This window comes from Amia ocellicauda, chromosome 19 (assembly GCF_036373705.1).
Source record: "Amia ocellicauda isolate fAmiCal2 chromosome 19, fAmiCal2.hap1, whole genome shotgun sequence".
Classification (NCBI taxonomy): domain Eukaryota; kingdom Metazoa; phylum Chordata; class Actinopteri; order Amiiformes; family Amiidae; genus Amia; species Amia ocellicauda.
This window is the reverse complement of record NC_089868.1, coordinates 15700616-15724732: the sequence shown is the minus strand read 5'-3', so window position 1 is coordinate 15724732 and position 24117 is coordinate 15700616. Positions and strand designations below refer to the sequence as shown.

General features: G+C 38.4%; 3 protein-coding genes across 12 annotated transcripts; 1 reads left to right on the top strand and 2 right to left on the bottom strand.

The window, feature by feature from the left end:
• Window positions 1-1983: 1983 nt before the first annotated feature.
• fubp1 (far upstream element (FUSE) binding protein 1) lies at window positions 1984-10385 on the bottom strand. Of its 10 annotated transcripts, none has more exons than XM_066692143.1 (22): window positions 10227-10385; window positions 9346-9442; window positions 8614-8676; window positions 7802-7840; window positions 7558-7597; window positions 7327-7373; window positions 7168-7239; window positions 6850-6907; window positions 6573-6735; window positions 6383-6481; window positions 6171-6293; window positions 5949-6051; window positions 5611-5711; window positions 5295-5430; window positions 5028-5188; window positions 4730-4878; window positions 4345-4421; window positions 4032-4166; window positions 3495-3569; window positions 3015-3077; window positions 2609-2766; window positions 1984-2312 (listed from the first exon to the last, which is right to left on the bottom strand). In XM_066692143.1, the coding sequence occupies exons 1-22, from the start codon at window positions 10317-10319 to the stop codon at window positions 2304-2306; spliced, it is 2061 nt and encodes a 686-aa protein (XP_066548240.1). In that variant the 5' UTR covers window positions 10320-10385; the 3' UTR covers window positions 1984-2303. The 10 variants fall into 10 exon arrangements, with proteins under 10 accessions (XP_066548240.1, XP_066548241.1, XP_066548242.1 ...); XM_066692144.1 differs by having other exon boundaries at window positions 4032-4157; XM_066692145.1 differs by having other exon boundaries at window positions 6189-6293.
• A 2148-nt stretch (window positions 10386-12533) lies between these two features.
• On the bottom strand, window positions 12534-17510 carry slc25a24l (solute carrier family 25 member 24, like). The gene is made up of 10 exons (XM_066692233.1): window positions 17003-17510; window positions 16645-16771; window positions 15623-15710; window positions 15394-15505; window positions 15044-15199; window positions 14690-14821; window positions 14168-14275; window positions 13276-13443; window positions 13033-13171; window positions 12534-12894 (listed from the first exon to the last, which is right to left on the bottom strand). Exons 1-10 carry the CDS (start codon window positions 17123-17125, stop codon window positions 12722-12724), a joined length of 1326 nt encoding a protein of 441 aa, XP_066548330.1. The 5' UTR covers window positions 17126-17510; the 3' UTR covers window positions 12534-12721.
• A 2-nt stretch (window positions 17511-17512) lies between these two features.
• Window positions 17513-23359, top strand: dnajb4 (DnaJ heat shock protein family (Hsp40) member B4). Its single transcript, XM_066692234.1, has 3 exons — window positions 17513-19006; window positions 20071-20645; window positions 21614-23359. The coding sequence occupies exons 1-3, from the start codon at window positions 18796-18798 to the stop codon at window positions 21845-21847; spliced, it is 1020 nt and encodes a 339-aa protein (XP_066548331.1). The 5' UTR covers window positions 17513-18795; the 3' UTR covers window positions 21848-23359.
• Window positions 23360-24117: the final 758 nt, after the last annotated feature.

The following is a 24117-nucleotide window of genomic DNA, read 5'->3' as shown; positions in this document are numbered from 1 at the left end:
GAAATACATGAAGGCTGTTGCTACTCCTCTGATTCATTTCAAGATCAGACAATAGTTTGAACAAGAGTGGAATGCATCCCTATCAGCTTCACCATTTCTCAGAACAAAAACATTTACTGGAACTACAAAGGCAAGTCAAGTCATTCACAGTTCAAACACTGGGTTCCTTAGGTTATGCTTACCTGTTAAACTGCAGCAGAACCTAAGGTGCAAGGTCGGGTGACACTGCAAAGATTAAATATTGCACTGTTTGCCATCAGTGAGGATTCAATCATTCATTTATGAATCAGTTCAACAGCCTCCAGTATAAAATGCTCTATCAAACAATGGCATGTCAAAAAAATGCAAATTTGATCAGCAGAATAAGTCTACAATCCTAGAGAGCTTTTCTGGTAGTATCTAAGTAACTTAAACATTGAAATTGTTTATCTATTATGCAAAACTTACTAGTGATATCTTACTGCATGAGAAAGCATTCATTACAGATTCTTTACATTTCTCAGTGACATTTACTGGACCCTTGTTCACATGCTACAAATGTCATTAATCTGCTTAACGTTCAGATTCTTAAAACAGTTGCTAATTTCAATCTTGGAATAATTTTGAATTTTAGAGTTTAAATTAAATTGTTACGTATACAACACATCTAAGGTGCAAACATTTCCTGTGAACAGAAAACCTACCAATTGCACATTCTAATATTTGCAAAGGATTTACTAAAAGCTTACACAGCACTCACATTTCAGAGTATCGAAAGGGAATGGTCCGACTGATGCATTCCTAAAAAAGCACAGTAGTCTAGAAAACAAACTACAGTACCACTTTTTAAGCAGTAACCTAAATGCACTCATTTTCCATGGTTATTGCAGCACAAGACCGTGAAAAGTTTACATTTAAATAAACTTCATAAGGCATGATGGAATACTTAAGGAAAGGAGTCACAGTAAAGGTTTAAATACACGCGTTTTAGTATTTTAATACTTACCCAGAAACAGAACAGAGCCTATTTTTTCAATAAATGCATATTTCACGGCCACTGGAAAGACACTACATTTTCAGTCTCTCAAAGAAATACATTGAAAGAGGAATTTGGTTCCATCAAAGTCGTGTACTTACAGCGTAATCTCTCCTTGAAGGAACAAATCAAGGATGATGTACAGCGAGGGCCTCCTCAGCCCTACAAATCTAGACCTACCCTGGATGAACTTTAACAGACAATGGCAAAGCAAATAGATTTTGCATTCATGTTTTTCTTTTAATCATAGCAAATGTTTTTAAAAAAAGCCAGCAAATATACAAAGCAAACAATGGCTTTAAGACACCCAAATAGGAAGAACAAAATTCAGTACTTTTGCAAAGAAATTGTTTCTGTTAATGTAAAAACACTTTTACCTGTGCTGTAAAAAAGCAGCAATTTCACTAAAATGTTCATAAAAAGTCACATTTAAGGGAACATTTAGTATTTTGTTTCTTTTTTTGTTTGCTTACCGCTTTTCTAATCTTTCCTGTGAGGGAAAAAGTTGTTCTCTTATTATCAACAGTTCAGACTATCTCAAAGTCAGCAATCAGGTAAAGGTCATATACAGTACAACGAAAAATGCTACAGTACTAGGGCTGAAATTTTACTTGTATTGCCAACACTAACGCAGTATCATTACATACACATTAACCTATGGCTAAGTCACACAAATGAAAGCCTATATAACAAAGATTTTTAAAAAAAAGACTTACGCAAGAAACTGCATTTTTTTTTTTTTACTCATTTCATACGTTTTTAATAAAAAAAAGTTCTGTTCACTTAACTTCAAATAAAAGCTGAGCATTTTTAAGAAGCTAAAAGAAAAGACTAAGATACTTGGGAAGTTGGAGTCCACTAATATTGACAGTCTGCATCGAGAATCTGCACGTTTGCTTTAGGCTATATCTACAATTGAACTTGCAAGGTTTAGAATTACCCAGATTTTCACCCCACTTACCAACACAGGAGGTTTCATTTTGTTTTATTGCAAAACACAAAAACAGGCATTTTAAAAAAAACTGAGATTTACATGGAAATTACTACAGTTTATAAACATGAGCATTGACCACATAATAGATGAAATACAGGAGCTGGAATGTCCAAATCTAGAACCACATACTAAAAACAAACCGTTCATTTTATACAGGAAAATTGCCTTCGGTGCTTTTATGAACTTTCGAAACTTTTAAACCAAAGAAATTAAGATCTTCATCAAGGCGTCTGCATCCATACATTTAACAAAGGTTTTTCGACAATGAAGCAAATACTCTATGTCCACTTCACATTACTGGCCCTGTGCAGAAGAAATACATAAGAAATACATATAAGGTTAACAACAGGAACATCTACCAAGCTTAAAAAGAAAACAAAAGCTAAAAAACCTGTATAGGGGGGAAAATAAATGTTAGTAAGGTGCCAGTCCTTCTGGAGTTCTGCCACCTGGAGAGGAAACGTTAGGACATCACACAAGCCAATTTATTACACAAGCTTCTCTTAGCTGGACAACTAGTCTCGGAGATCAAAACCAAAAGATGCTGAGTATGGAAGACCACACGTTAACATTAGAGCAATTGTTTAGCAAGACGGTACCTGCTGTGCCTGTGGTGCAGGGGGGTGCGGGGGCATGGCCTGGGGGCTGGCCTGCCCGTAATAGGCTGCCTGCTGTCTGTAGTACTCAGCCCACGCTGCACTGTAATCGGGCTGGCCGCCTGCCTGGGATGCGGCAGCTGCAGCCGGAGCAGCTTGACCTTCGTTTAATAAGAAAAGAGAAACGTGACTTCATTAAATGCGTAAAAACTATTAGCAGTGCTGCCATCCTCAACTCAAAGAAAAGGTCCTGATCATTAAGGGTGTAGATAAGGATTTTCTGTGCCAACACTGATAACCGATAAGTACAAACCCATATCGGCTCAAGTCAACCTAATTGGCTAAACTACACCCTCCCGTTAATTTGCTGTAATTAATTTAGCTTTTGAGAAAGACAACATTTCAATACCTTGTTTTTTGTAGTACTCTTCCCAGGCCTTTGTGTAGTCCTGTGGTTGCTGCCCCTGTTGACCTGAAATAGCAAGGTACTTTAGCAATGCATCATTTTATAGAAGAATCCATCGTTTCCCACAACATTAAGCAAGTTAAAAACTTTACACCTCATTAGCTTACTTTCACATGTGTTTAGATTAGATGCGTTAAACCAAAACACACTTGTTTAGCTACTTCCTCCTCCATGTAGATGTGTGAAGATTTCAACATCTAAAAGACCACCACAAGCAATGCATTGTGGAACTTTCTACATAGAACTTCAGAGTCATTCAAAGTTATTCACAGTAAAGGAAATAAGTGAGAAATTGAAATCAAAGGTTTCTGACTAATCCCTTCTGACCTATCCCTAGCAGCAGTCACTGTTACACTAAAACCTAAAGTGCTCACTAACTGATCCCACTTGAGTCCGAATCTACGTTTTCAAAATATTTTATACCCAATTTCTTGTAATAATCCTCCCAGGCCTTCGTGTAATCTGCCTGTCCACTCTGACCTGGAGCCTGCTGGTCACCTGTTAAAAATGGTACAATTTAATTGATAACCATTCTTAAAAAGGCTGCAGTATCCCCCCCCCCACCTGTCTCTTTCATAAGTAAATGAACCATTTGTTGCAGGACAAAACCATGTCTCTACCCTAGTAATTTAGAGACTAAATATGAAGTGCTTCAGGGTGCATGTCCTGACCGTCTCTACAGCAACAGAAGGCAAAAGAAATCTGTTGATTCTCATAAACCAGAAGAAGCTCACTTATTTAGTTTATCTGTTTTGTATGTGTGAGGACGATTCAGGGCTCCGACAGTTAAGGATCAAAACCTTCTTGAATTTCGCCCCAACTCAGCAGATTTCTATTGACTCTGGTTTCCTTAGCAAGATGCTAATCAAACCAAAATATCAAACTTCACACATCTCAGAACAGCATGCTACACTGAAATACTGCAGCGAAGGAGGGGAGTAGGCCTGAACGATGACTTACTTTGTCCGTTCGTTTGTGCAGACCCTGGGGCAGCGTTTGTGGCTGCGATGGGTGCTTGAGGTTGTTGCTGATACTGAGAATAATAAGCTGCCCATGCTGCTGCATTAGCATCTGCTGCTGCTTTACCTGTGAAACATGCATATAAAACATGCAGAGCACAAAAGGAGTCATTCACAAGTGTACATAAACCCATAGTGGGATTAGAGCAGTATATATATATATAAAAAAAAACTATCCAAAGTATGAAAGCTTTAGTTTCTAAACGATTGTCGTTTGGGATGTTTTTAAATAAAATTAGGGAACGCTCACTTACCGGGATCTTGTTGTCCCTGCTGCCAATGTGGGAAGCCATTTCCCCATCCCTGTGGCTGATATGGTGCAGGAGGACCACTAAAACAAAAATCAGAGGATCAGCTCTGGAAACAGGCCAGAGGGTGGGGAATCGTACAACAATTTACATGTTAAGAGTTTTAAATCATACCTGAACTAGCAAAGGAAATTACATGAAAGTAACATTACAGGAATAAATCACTATTCTTGGTTTTTAGCCTTACTTGCGATGACTGACTGATGTTTCTGAAATCTAGCCTGAATATTCTAAAACGGACTCGCCCCAGTACAGTAACAATGAACAGAAACAAACATCCTTGTACAGAACTAAGATGTAATGTTTACACCTAAGTGGCATTTGTACTTACTGAGGTCCTGGTGGGCCCTGGTTGTAGGGTCCTGGGTTATAAGGACCCATTGGAGCAGGTGGCCCTGGGGGTCCTGGGGGCCCATGAGGAGCTGGACCTCCATGAGGCCCTGGGGGACCATGTGGACCACCCAGAGGACTTACCGGACCCTGGAAAAAAGGGTTCAATTTATAGAACTTTTCACTAAAGAACAACATTTAAATATTCAATTATTAGTATTATATTTCACACTAGCATGAATACAAAATTAAATTACAGTAAATACTGGCCTATGCATGTTTTGATCTATTACACTCACCCCAATCTTCTCCTCAACAAGCTGTCTGGCATAGTCAATCTGCTGGTGAGACCCACGGATGGTGAACATTTTCAGGCTGGGATCGGCATTGGGAGGGGGATTCCTCTGCAGCTCGATTCTGGCACCAGACTGCTGGCTTATGCTTTTAATAGTCTCTCCACCTGGAACATAAAACATGTGGGTTTCTAACACATCCAGAGGAAAAACATGCTCAGTGTAAAAATGTGAATTTCATCTTGGTTTTGCATAAAATGACACATGGCTGACCTTTCCCAATTATGAGTCCAGTCTTCATTGTGGGCACAGTGAAGCTGAACTCCTGAAGTCCACCTGGTGGGCCCATATTCCAGTTGCCCTGTCCGCGTCCTCGTCCCCTTCCCCCTGGTCCAGGTGGTCCACCAGCCTGCAGATACGGAAAAGTGTTTAGAAATGTCATGTCAATAAAATAAACCCATTTAAACAGTAGTAAACATTTCTATAGTAGGCAGTGCCTGGGATTTGCCTGACTGCTAATCTGCAGTGAGTGACAGAAGTCAATTGTTATCAGGAGATTAAGTAAGTCTTATTTGAGTTTTAAACACACCTGCACGCTCCTGAGGAGATCTGTGATGATTTCTGCAGCATGCTGTGACCGGTCTGGTGGGCCCATGATCTGAGCTATTCTCTCTGGGGTGCTTCCATCATCTGAAGTTAAAACAAGAAAACCATGAAGCAGCTTACATTTAATTTCATACAAGGTCCTTACATGAGTCATACTTCCAGCCCTGGGACATTGCACTCTTACAGCAGTTTAATACAATTACTTGAAGCACATCAACAGATCTCTATATAAAGCTATTGGTTAATTTACAACTCAATCAGGTTTTATAAATCTAAAGATTACTATATATAAAAACATGGGTTACAATAAATCTAACATACCTGGTTTAAACTGAATCCTCACACCAGTATCATTCTGAATCTTTTTGATCATTTCTCCATTCCTGCCTATCACAATTCCCACGGCAAACCTTGGCACAGGAACCTGTTTTAAGAAAACAAATAGTCGTGTTTGCATTGAACATTAACCTATACTCCCAACAAACATCATTACCCACCTAAAAACGTGTTACATGCTGTGGCCGAGTTGTTGTTTTTACTTACATCCAGACTTTCACTTACATCTAAGCTACAGTCACTGCCTCCCATTCGGGACCCATACTCATTACGCTGCTCTCTGAAGCCGCCCTGATCGCGGATCAGCTCCATCACCATCTCTTTGGCTTGCTATAAAAAATAAATGAAAAATTAAGTTAAGTGCTTGCCCAATAAATATTATCTTCCCCCTTTCATGTTTTCAAATGTAATCTATATACCTGGACTTTAAAGGGTTCTCCTGAAATCCTGAGTGGTTTGTCTGCACCAGTGTTCTGTGGTCCCTCCTGAATCATAACCATCTTCACTCCGGCACGCTCCTGTTAGATGAAGAAAGAGCAGTTTGTACCCGAGGCAATTTCGTGCTGGAAACTCCTCCTCCAACAGTGGATTTGATCATAGCTTCATTACCTGTAACTGTTTGATCGTTTCACCACCCTTTCCAATCACCAATCCAGCTTTTGTGGCAGGAACTAGGATTTCCTGGACTGCCATTCCTGGTCCATCCGAATGGTGGAAAACGGGTCCAGGTCGACCCTTCTCTACAATTTCAGTTAATAACCTCTTTGCAGTCCTTCGAAACAGAAATAGAATAACAATCAAAGTCAATCGGGGAAAAAAAAAAAAAAAATGATTCTAGAACATTTGACATTCCTAAAGAAGAAATAGGGGCTCAAATGTCACTTACTGGATGGAATCGAGGGATCCGGTCAACATCACAGATCTGTCAGGAAGTCCACCACTGTCTAGATATTGAAGATGAAATTGTCAAGAGGCAGAATGTAGAAGGTTAACAGACTATTTTAGCCAAATAATAAACACAACACAAACACACATCCCAAGTAAAAACCTTTATTAACCACTACAACGCAAATATTTCAAATAAAGGCTACAGTGTTACAAATAAATTATAATGCTATATACTACAAACCAAAAGCATTAAATCAAAGTGTCCTGTGTAATTCATTACCTTAAACTTTAAAATTAAATGAAACCAATGACTTACCAGGGGCAATCTGTATTTTACATCCAGATTCTTGCTGCAGGCGAGAAATTTGTTCACCACCTCTACCAATGACTAAGGATAAAAATTAAAGACAGTCATTTAAAATGAGCAAATTTTTTTTTAAAAACTACAAAAAAAACAAACTGAAAACTGACTTACTAAATCCAACCATGCCATCTGGAACTTTAAACTCCTCAGAAACAGACCTTTATTAAACAAAAAAAATTAAAATTAAATTAAAAAAATTACAAAGCCGATAAGATTTATTCTAGAAACTAATATTCTATAAAGTTTATGGTAAATGCATAGGGCAGGTTAATCAGAGTGCAAGTAAGTACTAAACTTCCAAAATATGCTACAGTCCACACAGAAAAAGTTACAAGACATTACCTCTGGGGCTGGTTCATCCCCCCCATTGCAGAAGAAAAAGCTGTAAGAAAAGGCAGTACAATTTGAGCAAAAACTTTTTAATGAAGTGAATACAAGTGAGAAACTGGAGTTTAGCCTGGTGCCTAGAAACCGATTAAATATTTCAGTAACTTAAGCATTCACAGGGGGTGATTATACATGTAAAGATTAAAATTTTTGAAGGAAAGTTAAAAAAAAAAGTTAAGTGTTGAAATTAGAAACTTACGATCATTCTGTGAAGCCACCTTCTTTGTCTCTGGTTGATCTGCAATAAAAATGAGAATGTTCTATAAAATGAAATGCCTCATTGTACTTTACTGGTATCCCACCAATAAGATGCTGAAAAGGAGACAAGTTTTTGAATAAATTAGTTCTAGAAATGTAGCTACAATAAAACCACAAACACGCTATATTTCTAGCAGCAGTTCTATTCATTAATCGAAAACCAAGTTGATTCACACAGTCCTGCAGAAAACAAGCAAGGAGCTGATAGTTTCATAGAATATAAAGGTTCATTACTCAAAAGAAAATTGCCTTTCCATTTTCCAAACAATTCAATTAAAAGGACAAAATCTCCAGTTATTTGTTAATTATGTAATGCACAATGAGGTTTACCTCAGTCAACAAGGAAAACATTTGTATAGTGTTGTCAATTTCAGTGTAAAGCACTGTTTAACAATGCTTTCAAAATGTTCAAGGATGGACAAAATATTGATATGCCACGCAAAGCTCAAACTGTGTATCTTACTGCATTTTATTTAAAGAGACTTTAATCCATGTTACCCTAAAACAAATATTAAGAAAACATCTGAACGTCTTAGGCTGTGTTTTTTGTAAATGTATCTGGCCCTCATGCAAATGGCCAAACACTAATGACCTACATTCCAAATGTTAAATATTGGATCATGGAATGCTTATAAAATGAACACAGCTAGTTAAAGAAATAAAAACATTTTGCAGAGCAGGGCATCTAAAGTGGGCTGACACTTTTACACATTCACATACTACACACAGGTTTAATAAGCAAAAGGTTCCTGCCTTTGAAAGGAGGAGGCATTCCCTCCCAGTGTGTTCTACTGTTCAGACCTGTCCAAGAGTCATCTACACATGAAATAAAAAGAACACATGATACAAATGAGCTGAAGCATCATAAGCTTGGCCTTTCACCATTTTCAAATGGAAGTACTGGAGAATCAGTTTTTTTTTTCTCCCCCCATTAAGTACACTACAAGCACACCCTTAGTACAATACTTAGGATTTGCCATGCCAATTGCTACTTTTATGTTTCTAGAAACTAATACATGAAATCTATATGTAATATGCGCTCAAACACGGAAAACGTATTGTGAAGCAGCACTAAAGGATCTATAACTTTCAATTCAGCAACTAGTTTAAACTGAAGTCAATGTAAATCCATGTTGTCAAAACATGAAACATGTAAAGTGCAGTACAGCATACACAGTGATTGAAGTATAAACATTTGAGACATTTTATATGGGGGGGGAAAAACAGATTTGTTTGGATAATGGAATACAGCTTCTGTATGTATACAACTAACACGTACAGAGATACAAGCAGGCACTTGGAAAATGAAAGGGAAACAGATTTTGGTTCAGCTAAAAAAAACGGGAAATGCAGAATAAAATGGAAATTCTTGCAAGTTCAGGAGATTGCTTCAAAAAAACTGGTTCTAAACGTCTTTAATATAAACCTAGGCTATTTTGAATCTGCTATTTAATTGTAGAGGTTCGTATAGGAAAGAAAACTTACCTGCATCTTCTAGTGGTCTTTTCTGACCTCCATAACCAAACTCATTGGTAGTGGGTGGGGGAGCACCACCAGTGTCCCCGCCGATTTTAGCAGCAATCTGGGGGGAAATCATTGAAAAAGATATTGTACCCACATAAATATAGCATGCAAAGTGATGGCTATTTTTTTTTTTACTACTTAGATCATGGATTTCGAACTTCTGGGATTATATATAAGCCGTTAACTGACGTAGTTATGTGCATACAAATAAACAAGGCTGGGATTAAATAAAAATATTCGCCACAATACACAGATCAAACGCACAAGAGAAAGTAAACGAGCGAGATGCACTTTTCCAGGAAGGAAACTTGAGCACACGTTTATCATACGTAAATATATTTTTTTTAACCATTCTACCGTATAACACGTCGTAACTTATTAATATAGGCCTACATTTAGTTACAAAACGGTAAACTTTGGCCTTGGAAACGTAACCAACGTTTTAAAAAAACTGAATCCGCCGTTGGGCCGTTTAACTCGGCAGGAAAAGACCTCCTTCCTCGTCGTCACCAGTACAGTATTTTTCCTGCGCATTTCACTCGGGCTCATTCGGGCCTTCAGCGAGAAAAACGACGGGACACGTCAAACGAGCCGCGGATGTGCGACCATCCACTCCTCGACATAAAAACCCGGACAATATACGGTTACAGCAAGTAATACGTTTTTCTCCATGTGGAAGCCGTTGCTCCCGAAGTGGCGCCGTCCTTTGTTACGGTGTTTTTGCGGGACAAAGCTGGGCCTAAGCAGGCTCTCGGCAAGCGGGGCTTTGTTGTAGCCCGAATGTGTTTTTTTATGAACAACACCACCAACTGTGCGAAATAATGACCAACACGGTGACTCACCTGTCTCGCCCTTTGCAAGGCATCTTTAAAAGCGTCGTTCATCCCGCCAGCTGCGCCGGAGGACGGAGGAGCCACGCTAGAGTAATCAGCCATCCTGTGCAACAGTCGCTCTTCTCACTCGTGGAAGTAAAGAGAAGATGGCCGCTCGTCTCGGAGAGAGCAGGTAGCTCTGCGACACGGCGGGGGGCGGGGATAGCGTGGCGGCGTGCTCTCGCGGGACTCCGTTTGCGGGCGCTGGTTGGTTGTCGCAGGTGTCAATCCAGGCGGGGGGCGGGGTCGGCAGGGCGCGACTCGGGTTGTTTTCGCGACGCTTTTGCAGGCGGAATTGAGTGCCCGACTGCGCAGACGCAGTGTGGACCCTTTTGGTAGGTGAACAGACTAATCGAATATGTACAGAACAACATAAGGAAGTTTACAATCGAGAGGAGGCCATTCGACCCATCGTGCTCGTTTAGTGTCCATTAATAACTGAGTGATCCAAGGATAGTACCCAGTCTGACTTTAAATGTTCCCAAACTTTCAGCTTCAACCACATCGGTGGGGAGTTTGTTCAGATTGTGACGCCTCTCTGTGTGAAGAAGTGTCTCCTGTTTTCTGTCTTGAATGCCTTGAAGCCCAATTTCCATTTGTGTAAATATACATGCCTTGGGACATAAATCATGTTTTAGAACTGCAACATTGACACTGTTACTAATATTGTCAACAGGCGCTATTGTTGCATAGTACAGATGTCTAAAAACATTGATCCCGGAAAAGTAGGCCTACATTCCAACCAAACTTTGAATTACACTACATAATCCAATCAAACAATTGGGTTGATTAGTCAAGATTAATTCAGTCTTTAGCTGTGGTCATAAAACACCAACGCCCACATTGTACTCCAGATGGGAGCCACAAGTTGTTGTTTTTAGTTCACCTTTTATATTCATGATGCAGAGCAGAAACCTGCCTCCACACATTCACAGCATTCACAAAGTACTTGGAAAACTGGAAATGTGATAACGTTCTAGTTACCCTGGCTTGAAATTTGAATTGGGTGCTTCTAGAAACAGGAAGGTGTGAGCCTCTCCCAGACCAAGGTTGGGAGACAGGAAGTACGCATCCTCTTTGTGAATAATGAGAATGACAATTATGGTAGACAGTCCTAGAAGTTAATTACGTGAAAAGACTCTGATGCACTTTTTCAACTGCAAATGGTTTAATCATAAAAATCACATTTGCTACAGCAGTAATTGTGTACTGAACAGGTACCTCTTTTTTCTACTTTGATAGTGATACTTACTTTTAACTATTATTATTATTATTATTATTATTATTATTATTATTATTATTATTATTATTTCTTGGCAGACATCCTTATCCAGGGTGATTTACAACATAAGAGGGCGATTTACAACATAAGATTAACTAGATTAAGAATAAAAACATCTAGGCCTATGCTATGGAATTTTGAGTTTAATTTTAAGTTTAATTAAAAACAATTTGTACATTTATACACACTGAGAGACACATTTATATATATTTCCAATTTCCTATTTCCAATCTGGAGGTAGTGATTTGTTATTTTATTATTATTTGGTTTGGTTGATGTATTTTTCCAAGGCAACAGGCATTGGAAAAGGCAACTGTAAAAAGTTTAACTTAAAAATACTACATTTATATATTTTTGAATGGTTTAACAAACTTAATGTAGAATATGACAGAAAGTTCAAGAATACTGTGCCTGCAGTTGGAGTTCAGATGACTTGAGAATGGGGCTGACAACACCCAGCTTTGTTGTTTAATCACCATTCACACTCCTTCAACCACCAACCCATTTGGCTAGCATGGTGAATCTTCACTACTTCCCTCAACGAGAAAATCGGTTTGTGGAGATGCTTGAGGGAGGACATGCCAGTGTGGATTGATGGGACGGTGGAGTGGTTTCCCTGCTTATACTGGTTAACATAAACAAATAAATATATATGTGCATACATACATACAGTGGGGCTCAAAATGGCCACCCTGAAAGCCACTACATCTCCCAGAAGGGTTGAATCAATGCTTGGAACCACCAGACCAGGTCATGCTTAAGAAAATGAGCAGGCTCACCCTTATTGTTAGGTAAAGCACCCTGCTTTAGATCCCAAGGAGTGTACAGCACCAGGGAATGGTAATCAACCTTTTGTCTATAGACTTGGACTTTGCTTGTGGATTTGTGATTAGGACTATTGGCTTTGTTTGTTTGTTAGTATTTTGTTTATAAACAGGGAAGTGGAATATGTTTTTTTTTTTTCTTTTGACTGGGCACTGTACATAATAAATGCACTGTCCTTTACACCATACTGTGCCCCCCAACACCCTCGATGGTGTTACAATAAATACATATGTACATACATAATTTACACTGCAGATTTGTAATTGCTGTGGAAGACCTTTTTAATAATGCTTGTTAAAACATAAAAACTAAAAAAAAAAAAAAAAATCAATATGTACAATTTACATGTTAGGATTCATCATGAAAGGGAAAACAAAACTTCCAGTTTGGATGCTAAGGTATAGTTTATAATGGCACAAGGAAATGCTCTCGCGAAACTGGCGCCCATTCCACTGTAAAATCCTCTAATCCCATGATTCACATAGCTGAGTTTAAGTGCTTCAAAGGTACTGTACTGTGTTTTTGTAATAGCTGAAAGAGAAGTAAACACAGAAGAAAATACCTGATCAATATAAATATTGTTTTTTTTTCATGTCTTACAAATACAGTTTGGAAAACAGTTTAATGAAACTCGGCTGTAGAAATTGCTATGCTGAATGAATCTCTTACCCTGAGCTTGTTGCTGAGTTCTGATCACTGCCAAAGGGTAACTTGCAGTCTGTCCAGAAGCAAATGCAACGAAGCTATAGCAGAACAGTTTTGAGTCACTGCTGTTGGCTGGATCTGCTTTTGCCCAGTTCATAATGGACTGTGATCAAAGGAAAAGGAAATATAGAGAAGAAACCATCAATCTTAGTAAAGTTTTTGAGATTTGTTTAGTTTAAGGACTTTGAGGATCTGTAGGCTACTTACATGATAAACTGCACACTCCACGCCTGCATAGGGTATCATGCACATTACGCTCGGCTTAAAACCTCTATAAAAGGCAGCTATTGATTCGTGTTGGTAAATGGATTTTGCACACCCCACAAGGCCTGTGTATGTACCAGCCGGTTGAAGATTCAGGCTGACTTTTATAACCTGAAAGAGGAAGCAATGTAACTTCAGTGTTTTGGCAGGGATCGTTTTTTTTTTAAATGTTTGCAGTGTGCTTGACATTCAGAAATTCGTTATCAAATTCCAAAAGTATAAATAACTACAAAAACATACTCTGTACACTGAAATTGAAATTGAATCCCATCAAATTAAACACACTGGATATTATAGGTAATTCAGATATACAGGAATTGAACTTGCACACCTATCACTCTTATGTCTGTAATGCATGACTCAGTTATCAGTAGGACGACATGATATGACATAAACGGGCCAACTTGCTACTGATACTCAAATGTCAGCTGTTCTGTTTCTTTGCCGCCCACTTCAGGGAAACGCAGCCAAATTGGCATGACAACCAGGAGCTCCAATCAGAGTGAATATCTCCTTCAGGCTTTTCATCAGAAAGTACATGTACCCACATCCCCTGTTTCAGTTTACTGTGTGATCTACTATATTTCACAAACTTTTTTTGTTCTCTCTAGTACTTCTTTCCAATCATATAACAACTGTGTCAGTTTACACATTTTGTGTCATATCCTTAGGTATTAAATTGCTTCCTTATTAGGAGGCTGCATATTTAGTGCTAAAATGTATTTTTTCAGTGTGTAGGCGTGTTATTCCTGACAGCTGAAGTACTTGTGTATAGACCCAGGAACACGGTGATATTTTGTGTGGCGTGAGCAGGTCTCCCGCTGTTCCGTTGTACCTCTAAGGGATAAAACACAGCGTGTGCCGCTGCGCCGGATACACAGCCAAGTCCAAACCTTTGTTGGATAGTCAATTTGTCTTCTGAGACACTACCAAGATGCTTCATCTGCAGAAGACACACATTACAGCAGGGTAGTCAATTGTTCTGCATGTTCTGGTGTAACAACAAAATAATATCAAAACCGTGTAGTATAGTCTTTACATACATTTAAAAAAAGAACATATCACCCATCATACATAATCAGCTTTCTTTGACTATCCCAATTAAACTTCACATACTGTACTCACACTTTAATACAAGAATGATAACAGTGGCAACTGGAAGTTTTCTGATATCCAGTCTAACACAGCCTCTACCACAGAGGTAGAATGTCTTCTACTTTAATGGTATGGTTTGTTTACACTGAACAAGAAACTATGTGTTAAATCTCTACATTACCTTACTTTAAAGCACACCTTTGAAATGTGAAACTATCCTATTATGTCATTATCCTATTATGTAACAAACGCAACAACAAACCTGAGTATATATGACGTACTGGAGAGTTGACTGTGGAGTTCCCTTCAACACATTCGCTATATTCCCCTGCCACATAGACTTGATACCACCAGCTCTCATCCCTCTGAACCCCTGTGCACTGGAACCATACACCTACACAAAGATAATAATTTAATCTTGGAGACCTTCTCTAAATACAGCATTTAAAATCACCACATCCCTCTTTTATTCTCATATATATTATACGATGCTTTGGACATTGACTTTCCAGTTAGGCTAAAAGTTACTGGTATGTATAATACAATAGTACACCCTCAAAAACATGTGTTATTCAATCTGCTCATTATATATAAAAAGCAGCATGTATTCAGTTACTTGAAGTTGAGTTTTCAATCGATCAATGGGTGCAGTGACAGTCCTGGACACGGCATCTGATAGCCCTCCAGCTAAAATATACTTCCAGGCTCCGGAGTCAGTCTCTTCCTGTGTAAACTCCATTGGCATAGATCGACTTTCACCAACGTCAAATACCTGTGGGCATGAGGAGTACACTGTTGGTGCATTGTGTATTCAACATTCACAATATCGTAGTCTGTCACGGTTTTGTTATACACTGGACCAATCCTGCAGCAGCACGGAGCAAGACAGATTGAAAATCTGGCCAATATAGTAATGTATTCACTTTTTTGACATTCATAAACCAAAGCTTTGATATAAATCTTTACCATGCAGCGTTTCCATGAAGAAACCAGCTCTCCTATGTCCTCAGCCGGATTCAGAATTATGTGCTGCAGAAACTCGCTCCAGTCCACTGTCATGGAGTTGTCATTATCCATCCTTTAAGAAATAAGAAAGTAATCTCTTCAAGGTGATCACAAATGGAGCACAGAGACAAGTTAGCAGCTTATTGTACTTTGATATTCATTAATCAAAAAGCACGAAAACAAATCTTACATTTGTATTATTTTCTTTGCATGTGGCTTTGAAATGACCACTCCTAACTCCTTAAACAAATGTATGATCTCTTCCTGGTCAATGAAGCCTAGTAACAGAAAATAAATGGAGATTAATACAAAACAATTCACAGAAATCTCTATCTGACTGACCTATAACCTTTACACTTTGGATCTGGATTTACAGGGAGTAGTAAAATCTAAGTCCTGTTCTACCATGAAACAATATTGCTGTACTAGTGGGTTAAAACATAGACAGAATACAAGATGCTTGACTTTAGACTTGTATCAGATATATGAGATTAGAATAGAATATTTTCTCTATAACATTTCTGTTTGGATTGTATAGTGCAATGAGTCTCCTTAATACAGCATATAATATAAAACAGCAAAAGACCGGATGGATATTTAGCATAACTGGAGCAAAAGCTCAAGAGAAATCTTAGATTGAATTGTGGACGTTCTTATTAAGTGTGATTCTCTTTGAGTAGGTTTTGAATGAAACCTGAACTACAACCACTTTTCTGATTTCCTGGCTGTGACTGATCAAACCACTGTGCACTATTTGCTCTAGCAACAAAGATCACACAGTGTGTATATACCCTACATACAAGAGACCTTGAAACAGTGTTTACAGGGGTCAAGTCCATTTATTTTTTTCCCAGGCCCTGTCCCCTCTTGTCATTTTTGTGCTTTCAGTTATTTATATGATTTCCTTAATTCAGAATTAATTAAAACAAGTCACTCTCCCAGTTCTAGATGTCAAGTGCACTGAATGATCATATCAAAATTGCCAACTCCACGTGTTTAATAGGATGCAATACAATGAAAAATGTAAATAATCAGTGAATTAAGGGCTTACACTAAGTAAGAATTACCGATTCAATACATTATTTGAAACCAGCTGAGTAACACTAAGTATTTTCCACATAGAGCAAGTTGAAACGTCTAAAATATCTGTGAGTTTGAATGTACAAATATTGGATATCATTGCAAGTTGTATAACATTTAATGTGCGCTCACCGCAGTTATTTTTGTCAAGGATCTGAAAGTTTAGTTTCCACTTCTTTTCTCTGTCCATCATGTAAACCAAGAATTCGTCATAATCTAGACGGCCATCGTCATTTCGGTCATAGCTGGTTACTATGGACTGAAAGGCAAGGTGATGGATTGTACAACAGAAGGTATTACAAAAATCAGCTTAATTTACTCTCACCAAAAAACAAACACAAAAAAAACAAGAATGCAAAAACCTTTAGTAGCTTACATCCATATACATCTGTTAGACATAATCCTACAGATACATTAGAGAAGATTGTATCAATGGGGATCATGTTTGTTGAATTAGTGAGCGCTAAATCATGTCGCAGGAGATTATTACCTGAGCTTTCTCATTTGCGGATAAAACTCCGATTCTCGTCATTTCTTTGTGCAGCTCCTCCACGGCAATAAACCCATCCTTATTCTTGTCTAGTTTAAGGAACAGGCCGCGGAACTGATCCATGCTTTGAAAAAGGAAACACGATTCATGACATGATGCTCATCTTGCTTTGCACATCAAGTGTAGATATGAGAGGTTGTAAAGGTACCATTTATCGGGTGGATGCTGAGTCATTTTCTCGCAGTCAGAGGCTGGATGCAGTAGGTTTTCAGAGCTGCAGCATCTTCAGTCAACAGCATCTCTGTCCAAGGCTTCACTGGCTAGTTTACAGCAGGTGGCACTATAACGATATCTTCACCCCATTCAAGGTTAGAAAAATAATGCCCATACATTAAGATTATCTATGAGATATTGTTAGTCATATTCTCATGCTTCGAAAACTGCTAATTAGCATAATGCACAAGTGGTTTTATCTGCCTGGAAATGCTAGAAAGTGTCAGCTGTGAAATGAGTCATTATCAGTCCAGCTCAGTGTGAAATGTGGTTAACTGCAGTATGGGATTAAGCCAGGGTTAATTTATATGGATTAGGGTGCAAGGGGATGTTGTGAAGTTTAATTTATAGGCTAATTCTCACTTGAGGCTCCATGACACCGAAACTAAAATTCACTAGGCTGAGTGTGACGATTAAGGTGTGACACCAAACTGTAAGGCTTGGCTTAGGTCCTGGACTGTCAAATTGACTCAGGTGTACTTTCAGTTTATGGGTTAAGAAATTGTGTGAGTTTCAGTCATTCTCATTGTCGCAAACACTGTGCAATTATGGAATCAAAACTAATTGAAACAATCTAATTGTTATAAAATGAAAAGGCAATGTTGTATTTCACAGGAAGGTTGTGCTCTGGTCAATCTGCAGTCAGAATCTGGACCAAAAGGAAGTGACTGCCATTGCTTAATAGCCAATCTGATTTCCAATTGGCTTCTCATGGATCAGCCCTGCTCCCCTAGGCCAAACACATTTTTTACTTCAAGTAGCCCACAATGCCCATTGGTACTGCTGGACTAATGATCCCAACCCTTGGGGGACTTTACTCTGATTAGCTGAAATCCCAAATTGCCTTTGTTTATCAAAATCTCTTCTGGTGAGTGCATGTATCATGAATGAGTTAAATAAGTTCATGTTAAATATATATGCCTTATTATGTTACTATGGAAGGGTCACCCGTTATGAACATGATCAGGGCAATGGCCTTTACAACGGTGGAAAAAACGACATATGAGTGGAAGATGGAATGGAGATTTTGAAATAATAGCCTATTTTATGATATGATACATACTTGAATTCTATTTCATTCGATTCAATTCAAACGTTTATGAATATTCCCAAAACACTTGCAAATCTCCAAATCAAACCATAAAACAGTCACCCAGTGGTGCTATAGAATGGAAACACTGGGACTTTGTATGTGAAGAAGAGGTCAGCTGTATTTATATGGGAAATGACGTGTTTCAGTACCAACTTTCTAGAAAGAGCTGCTGGATTCCAGTGGCACCAGCACAGGGCGGGCGATGGCTATTTAAAGGTGGCAGCAGAGGGGAAACACAAGGACTGAAGTGTGGAGCCACGCTTTACTCTCCCCACATGAAAGAGCTGTCATCCTTATACCACCCATAGGTGTTATATAAAAGAGCAGTCATCCCTGTCTATAAGAGCCGCGTTTCCCTGTCGCCGGGTGCATTACTGTGGAGGCGAAACAGATCTGCCTGCATACGGGCTCCCGGTAGCGCACGAAAATGGGGAAGGATTACTACAAAATACTGGGAATACAGAAAGGAGCAGCGGACGAAGACATCAAGAAAGCATACAGAAAGCAGGCTCTGAAATGGCACCCAGATAAAAACAAGAGTGCCAATGCAGAAGATAAATTTAAGGAAATCGCAGAGGCATACGAAGTTCTCAGCGACCCCAAAAAGAGAGAGATTTACGACCAATTCGGAGAAGAAGGTAAAGTGATTCATTTTCTTGGACAATGTCCTGTTGAGGAGGGAATCATGATTTTGAATGTAATTTGCTACTTCTATAGGGTATAGACAGAGCTATTTGCATCATATATATATATATGTATACTGTATATATAGTATATATAGTATTGATGTTTAAGTTTTTAAATCAAGCAAGTGTTGTCAAAATGTCAATACTATTATTATAATAATTATGGAAACGATACATGTAATCGTCGAGAAGAATCTAGAAGGATCAAAGTAATGTTCCCTATTTAGCTCCAGTAAAAGGAGACATCTGGCTGAGCTCCATGGACCAGTGTATGTGTTGTGTCTCAACATTATTAGGACTGATATTTGAGATACACTTCTATCCCAGAGGTTATGTTGGTGTGGTTTGTTTCTGTGTTTCTTGTTTATCATTAAGTGCTCTATAGTTGTAACTTCATTTCGAATTTAGGATTTTATTGCCATTAATTTGAGAGGAAAACCATTAGGATATCTTAATGAGACCCATAACACAAAGTCGCATACATGAGTAAAAAACTGCCCATACTAAACATATATAAAGATTTCATATGTCGACATGCCGAAATTGTTACCCGATTGGCTAGACAGTCATCCCTTACAACCTCATCAATCCTTTCTGCAAATCCCACGCAGAATAGAAAGGGAAACACTTTCCTTTTAAGGATCTGCATTTTGGAACTGCTTTAAATCTCAAGCCCCGGAAGGCAAAAACCTTCAAAATTACATGCACCTACGTTTGCTGTCATTATTTGGGATAAAATGCTTATTTGTGACTAAAAAGGCATAGACTCTGAATTTGTATTTACTATTTCATAGAAGCAACCAGTGTTTGAAAAGCATTCCCATTTTATTCTGTGTATTGGTTGAAATATCTTTTGATTCATACATTATTGTCATGATTTTCAACAAACTCATTTCAGAATGACACAGATATCGTACAATGTAGTGGCAGATGATGGTGACAGTGCCCTCGGTGGCAGGGGTGGTGTTGTGTGATGGGGGGAAACCAATAGCTCTGTGTTTTCATTCCTGTGCTAGGTCTTAAAGGAGGGGCAGGAGGTTGTGACGGGCAGGGAGGGAATTACACCTACACATTCCATGGAGACCCCCATGCTACATTCGCCGCCTTTTTTGGAGGCTCCAATCCCTTCGAAATGTTCTTTGGGAGGAAGGCGGCCAACGGGCGGGATGAGGAGGATATGGAGGTGGACTCAGATCCCTTCGGTTCCTTCAGCAGCTTCAACCTGAACGGCTTCCCGCGGGACAGACACATGGGGTTGGGGCAGGTCAGACGCAAGCAGGACCCCGCCATCCATCATGAGCTGAGGGTGTCCCTGGAGGAGATCTTCAATGGCTGCACCAAGAGGATGAAGATCTCCAGGAAGAGGCTGAACCCTGATGGCAGGACCATGCGAACAGAGGACAAAATACTCACCATCGAGATCAAGAGGGGATGGAAAGAGGGCACCAAAATCACCTTCCCCAGAGAGGGAGACGAGTCGCCCAATACAATCCCTGCGGACATCGTCTTTGTCATTAAGGACAAACCTCATACACACTACAGGAGGGAGGGGTCAAATATCGTGTTCCCTGTGAGGGTCACCTTACGACAGGTGGGTAGAAGTTCAGTACTCAAACTAACACCAAAATGACTGTGTTTGTATTATGTCACAACGTGAGATTTTTCTAAACTATGTTCATGTTAAAGAAATATAATACATACACCATCGAATGCTTGATTTTCATCCATTTACAAAAGTAACATTCAGAGAAAGATAGCTTTGGAGAAAAGCCTTTGAATGAGTCACTGTCTAGCTAGCTTTGCCATGAAGATTTTCTGTCATTGAGAAGTAAATATTATTTGTACTGGTTTCTAAATTAATCCCTAGCAAAGATCTTGAAAGCTGATTTATTAGTTCATGTAGGCATTAAACGAGCTAACATAGGTATGGTATTAAAAAGAAAAAGACGGCAACATCGCCTTGTTCTCCCCTGCTGTAAGCAGTTTTATACTCTGTCTCAGAAAACATGAATTGTAACCAAATATCAAGTACATAAAAGTTTTCCCTCCTACAAAATACACTCATACAAAGTTTCTGACTGTAAATGGCAATAATGATTATAGCTATATTTATGGCTCCTTGTACAACCCTCTGGAGGCTTGTACAAGACAGAGATAAATTTGGACTCTGCATTAGCCTGGATGCTTCTATTGCTTTGCATTCATGTGCCTTGTCTCTTTTCTCAGTTTTGAAAGCCACGGAGGGACAGATTATTTTATTCCCATGTTGGAAAGTCATTCATTATCTCTGTTACATCCTATTATATGCCTAGAACTGATATGTTTGCAGTCTGTTCTGAGCATGTTATTTTGTAAGCAGTCTGCAGCGGCACTTTTTACTATTAACAATGCCGTGTATCTGTAAGTATGACACTATGTACTTCACAAAAATGATGCTTCAAAGATCAAACCAAAAATGAGGAGACAATCAGATCGATGCATATTTTAAGAGCATCATAGAAGACAAAATAAATTGTAATATATAATTCCATTATGATTGTTTTTTTTTCTGCTTTTCAGGCCTTATGTGGCTGTTCGGTCACCGTGCCAACGTTAGAGGGAAAATCATTTAATATGAAGTTTATCGATGTGGTCAAACCTGGCATGAGAAAGGTAATTTCTAGTCAAGGACTTCCATTTCCCAAGAATCCCGACCAGAGAGGAGACCTCATAGTGGAATTTGACGTGACCTTTCCGGACAGTCTCCCTACCAACGCGAAGGACGTTCTCAAACGCCATCTACCGGTGTCTTAAAAGGACTGGAGGCAAACTAATGTCTCGGCACCAGACTTTCCCCCATGTGTGGACAGTGCTGATGGTTAACAGACATGTTACAAAAAATGTGCAATTTATATTTTTTATCTATATTGTGTTTATTTTTAAAACATAAAAAATCTAACAAAAAATGCATGCTGCAATGTAAATTAAACCAAGTATTTTTTTTGATGTCTACAAGAACATTTTGTGTTGGTTCTTGTCCACCAGTTGTATTCATTCATTTATTTATTTTATTTAACATGATTGTATATTTTTGTATATTCTAATGTGATGCAATTAGAACAAATGACTGCATATTCTCTCTGTACAGTTAACTGTCCTGTAAACTGTATAGTTTATCTGCAGTATAATGTGTTTTGTATAATGACAAACTCTTATTGGTGTTCCTGAAGTTACATGGTTTGTTGAAATCTAATACTGAGGTTTGCTGATGACAGATCTACATATTTTCAACAGGCCACAGATGTGTTAAAGCATCTCAGACCCTGGGAACTTTCAATACTCAACAAGAAGCTCAGACGAAGCCTAAAGTGTAACACTATATGGCCTACTTATTTGGATTCTGTATTATGGATAAGTCAATAAAATGCCTTAAAAATATTTGTTTAGTAAAATCAAACATTCTGGATGTATGCAAACATTGCTTTTCAGTGCTAAAAGTTAAAATGTTAAAGAATGTCAGTGACATGAGTGCTTTCCCTTTTTAGTTTTAAATACATTTTACATGAAAGGCACTTATTAACATATACTCTACAAAGAGATCAGTCACCTTCCTGTATTCCCACACTGAAAATAGACAGCAAGTCAGTTTACTATATTCTGCCATGAGGTGGTGCACTACTCAATAATGTAAGTAGTGCTCCCTGTGCCTAAATATGCAAACTCTGACTGCATTAGCCTGTGTATATACACACTGAAAAGCATAAACATATGTTACAGTGTAGGAGTTCTGGGCAATGGCATGCAAGATGTTATCTTGTATAGGCCTGTGCCTGTTTCCTTTATTAGTCTGATACTGTCCTCAATATGGTTTACCAAGAGCATTATGAACTCTATGTAATACAACTGAAATGGCAGGCAGCTGTTATAAATAGCACAGAGTGGGCTGGGTAGGTTAGCATTCTCCCTTATCTGTTTCCTCTGTCTTTGGATGTCAGGATACTGAGTAATAACTGATATGACATGCTAGAACAAATAATAATTTGTTAGCACTGTCAGGCTATGCTTTAAGAAACTGTTTGTTCTTTGGAACATTACATTATATTCCCCATTAGTCAGTTAAAAGGAAACTGAAGAGTAAATGCAACAAAAAAAAAAAAACAGGTATTCCTTTATCATGATTAATTATTATATTATTTTACTATGTTTGTTGTTGTTTTAAGGGCCATTTCCATATAGTAACATACTGTGAATGCTGTCTGTACCAACCTCCTACTGCAAGTCATTTAATTAAAAACCCCAACGACACGGGTCTACGCATGTGGAGAATTGCTGCGTCATATTGATTTTGTACAGCCGTGTCCTGAAACTCAAAGCCCAAGCCAGACTGTGTCAATGTGTACCCTTTCAAGGCAAATGCACAGTACGTATCAGGGTATGTGACAATAAGTACACAATATATAGTAGAGTATGAGAAAATGAAATGTTTTGCCAATTTCTGTTGCCTTTTTTTTACAGCAACATCATTATTTGTACTACAATTTTAGTAGTAGTACTTTGTAGGGTTTGTAAAATCATTTAAGTTGCCTTGGATAAAGACGTGTGCAAAATAGCCTATATAATAATAATTTACTAATTAAACTACCTTATTATTTTATTTCTCGTTACTAATTATATATCATAATAATAATAATATATGAAATGAAATATAAACAATTATGGATATAACACTTTATTATTCAAGTTGAAATAGCTCCTGTACTATACCAGAATCCATCTCTTTTGATTCTGCTGGAATACAATTATTGTTATTTACAGCATTGTATTATTTTGGTTGATTGTTGTACAAATGATCTCAATATACATTACACACAAATGGGTACTTTTTGATTTGCAAGATTACTAGAATAACTATTTGTAGTGGTATTTAGCTTTGGATATGTGCTTAATCAACCTAGAACATGCAGAGAAAGTGCGATTTCCTCAAAAGGAGCGCTGTCTCTTTAAGTGATCTCACCTGAGGCAGGTAAAGGAGTTTCGGTATCAAGCGATAGCTCCTCAACACCCGGGCTTCCTCCTCCCACTGC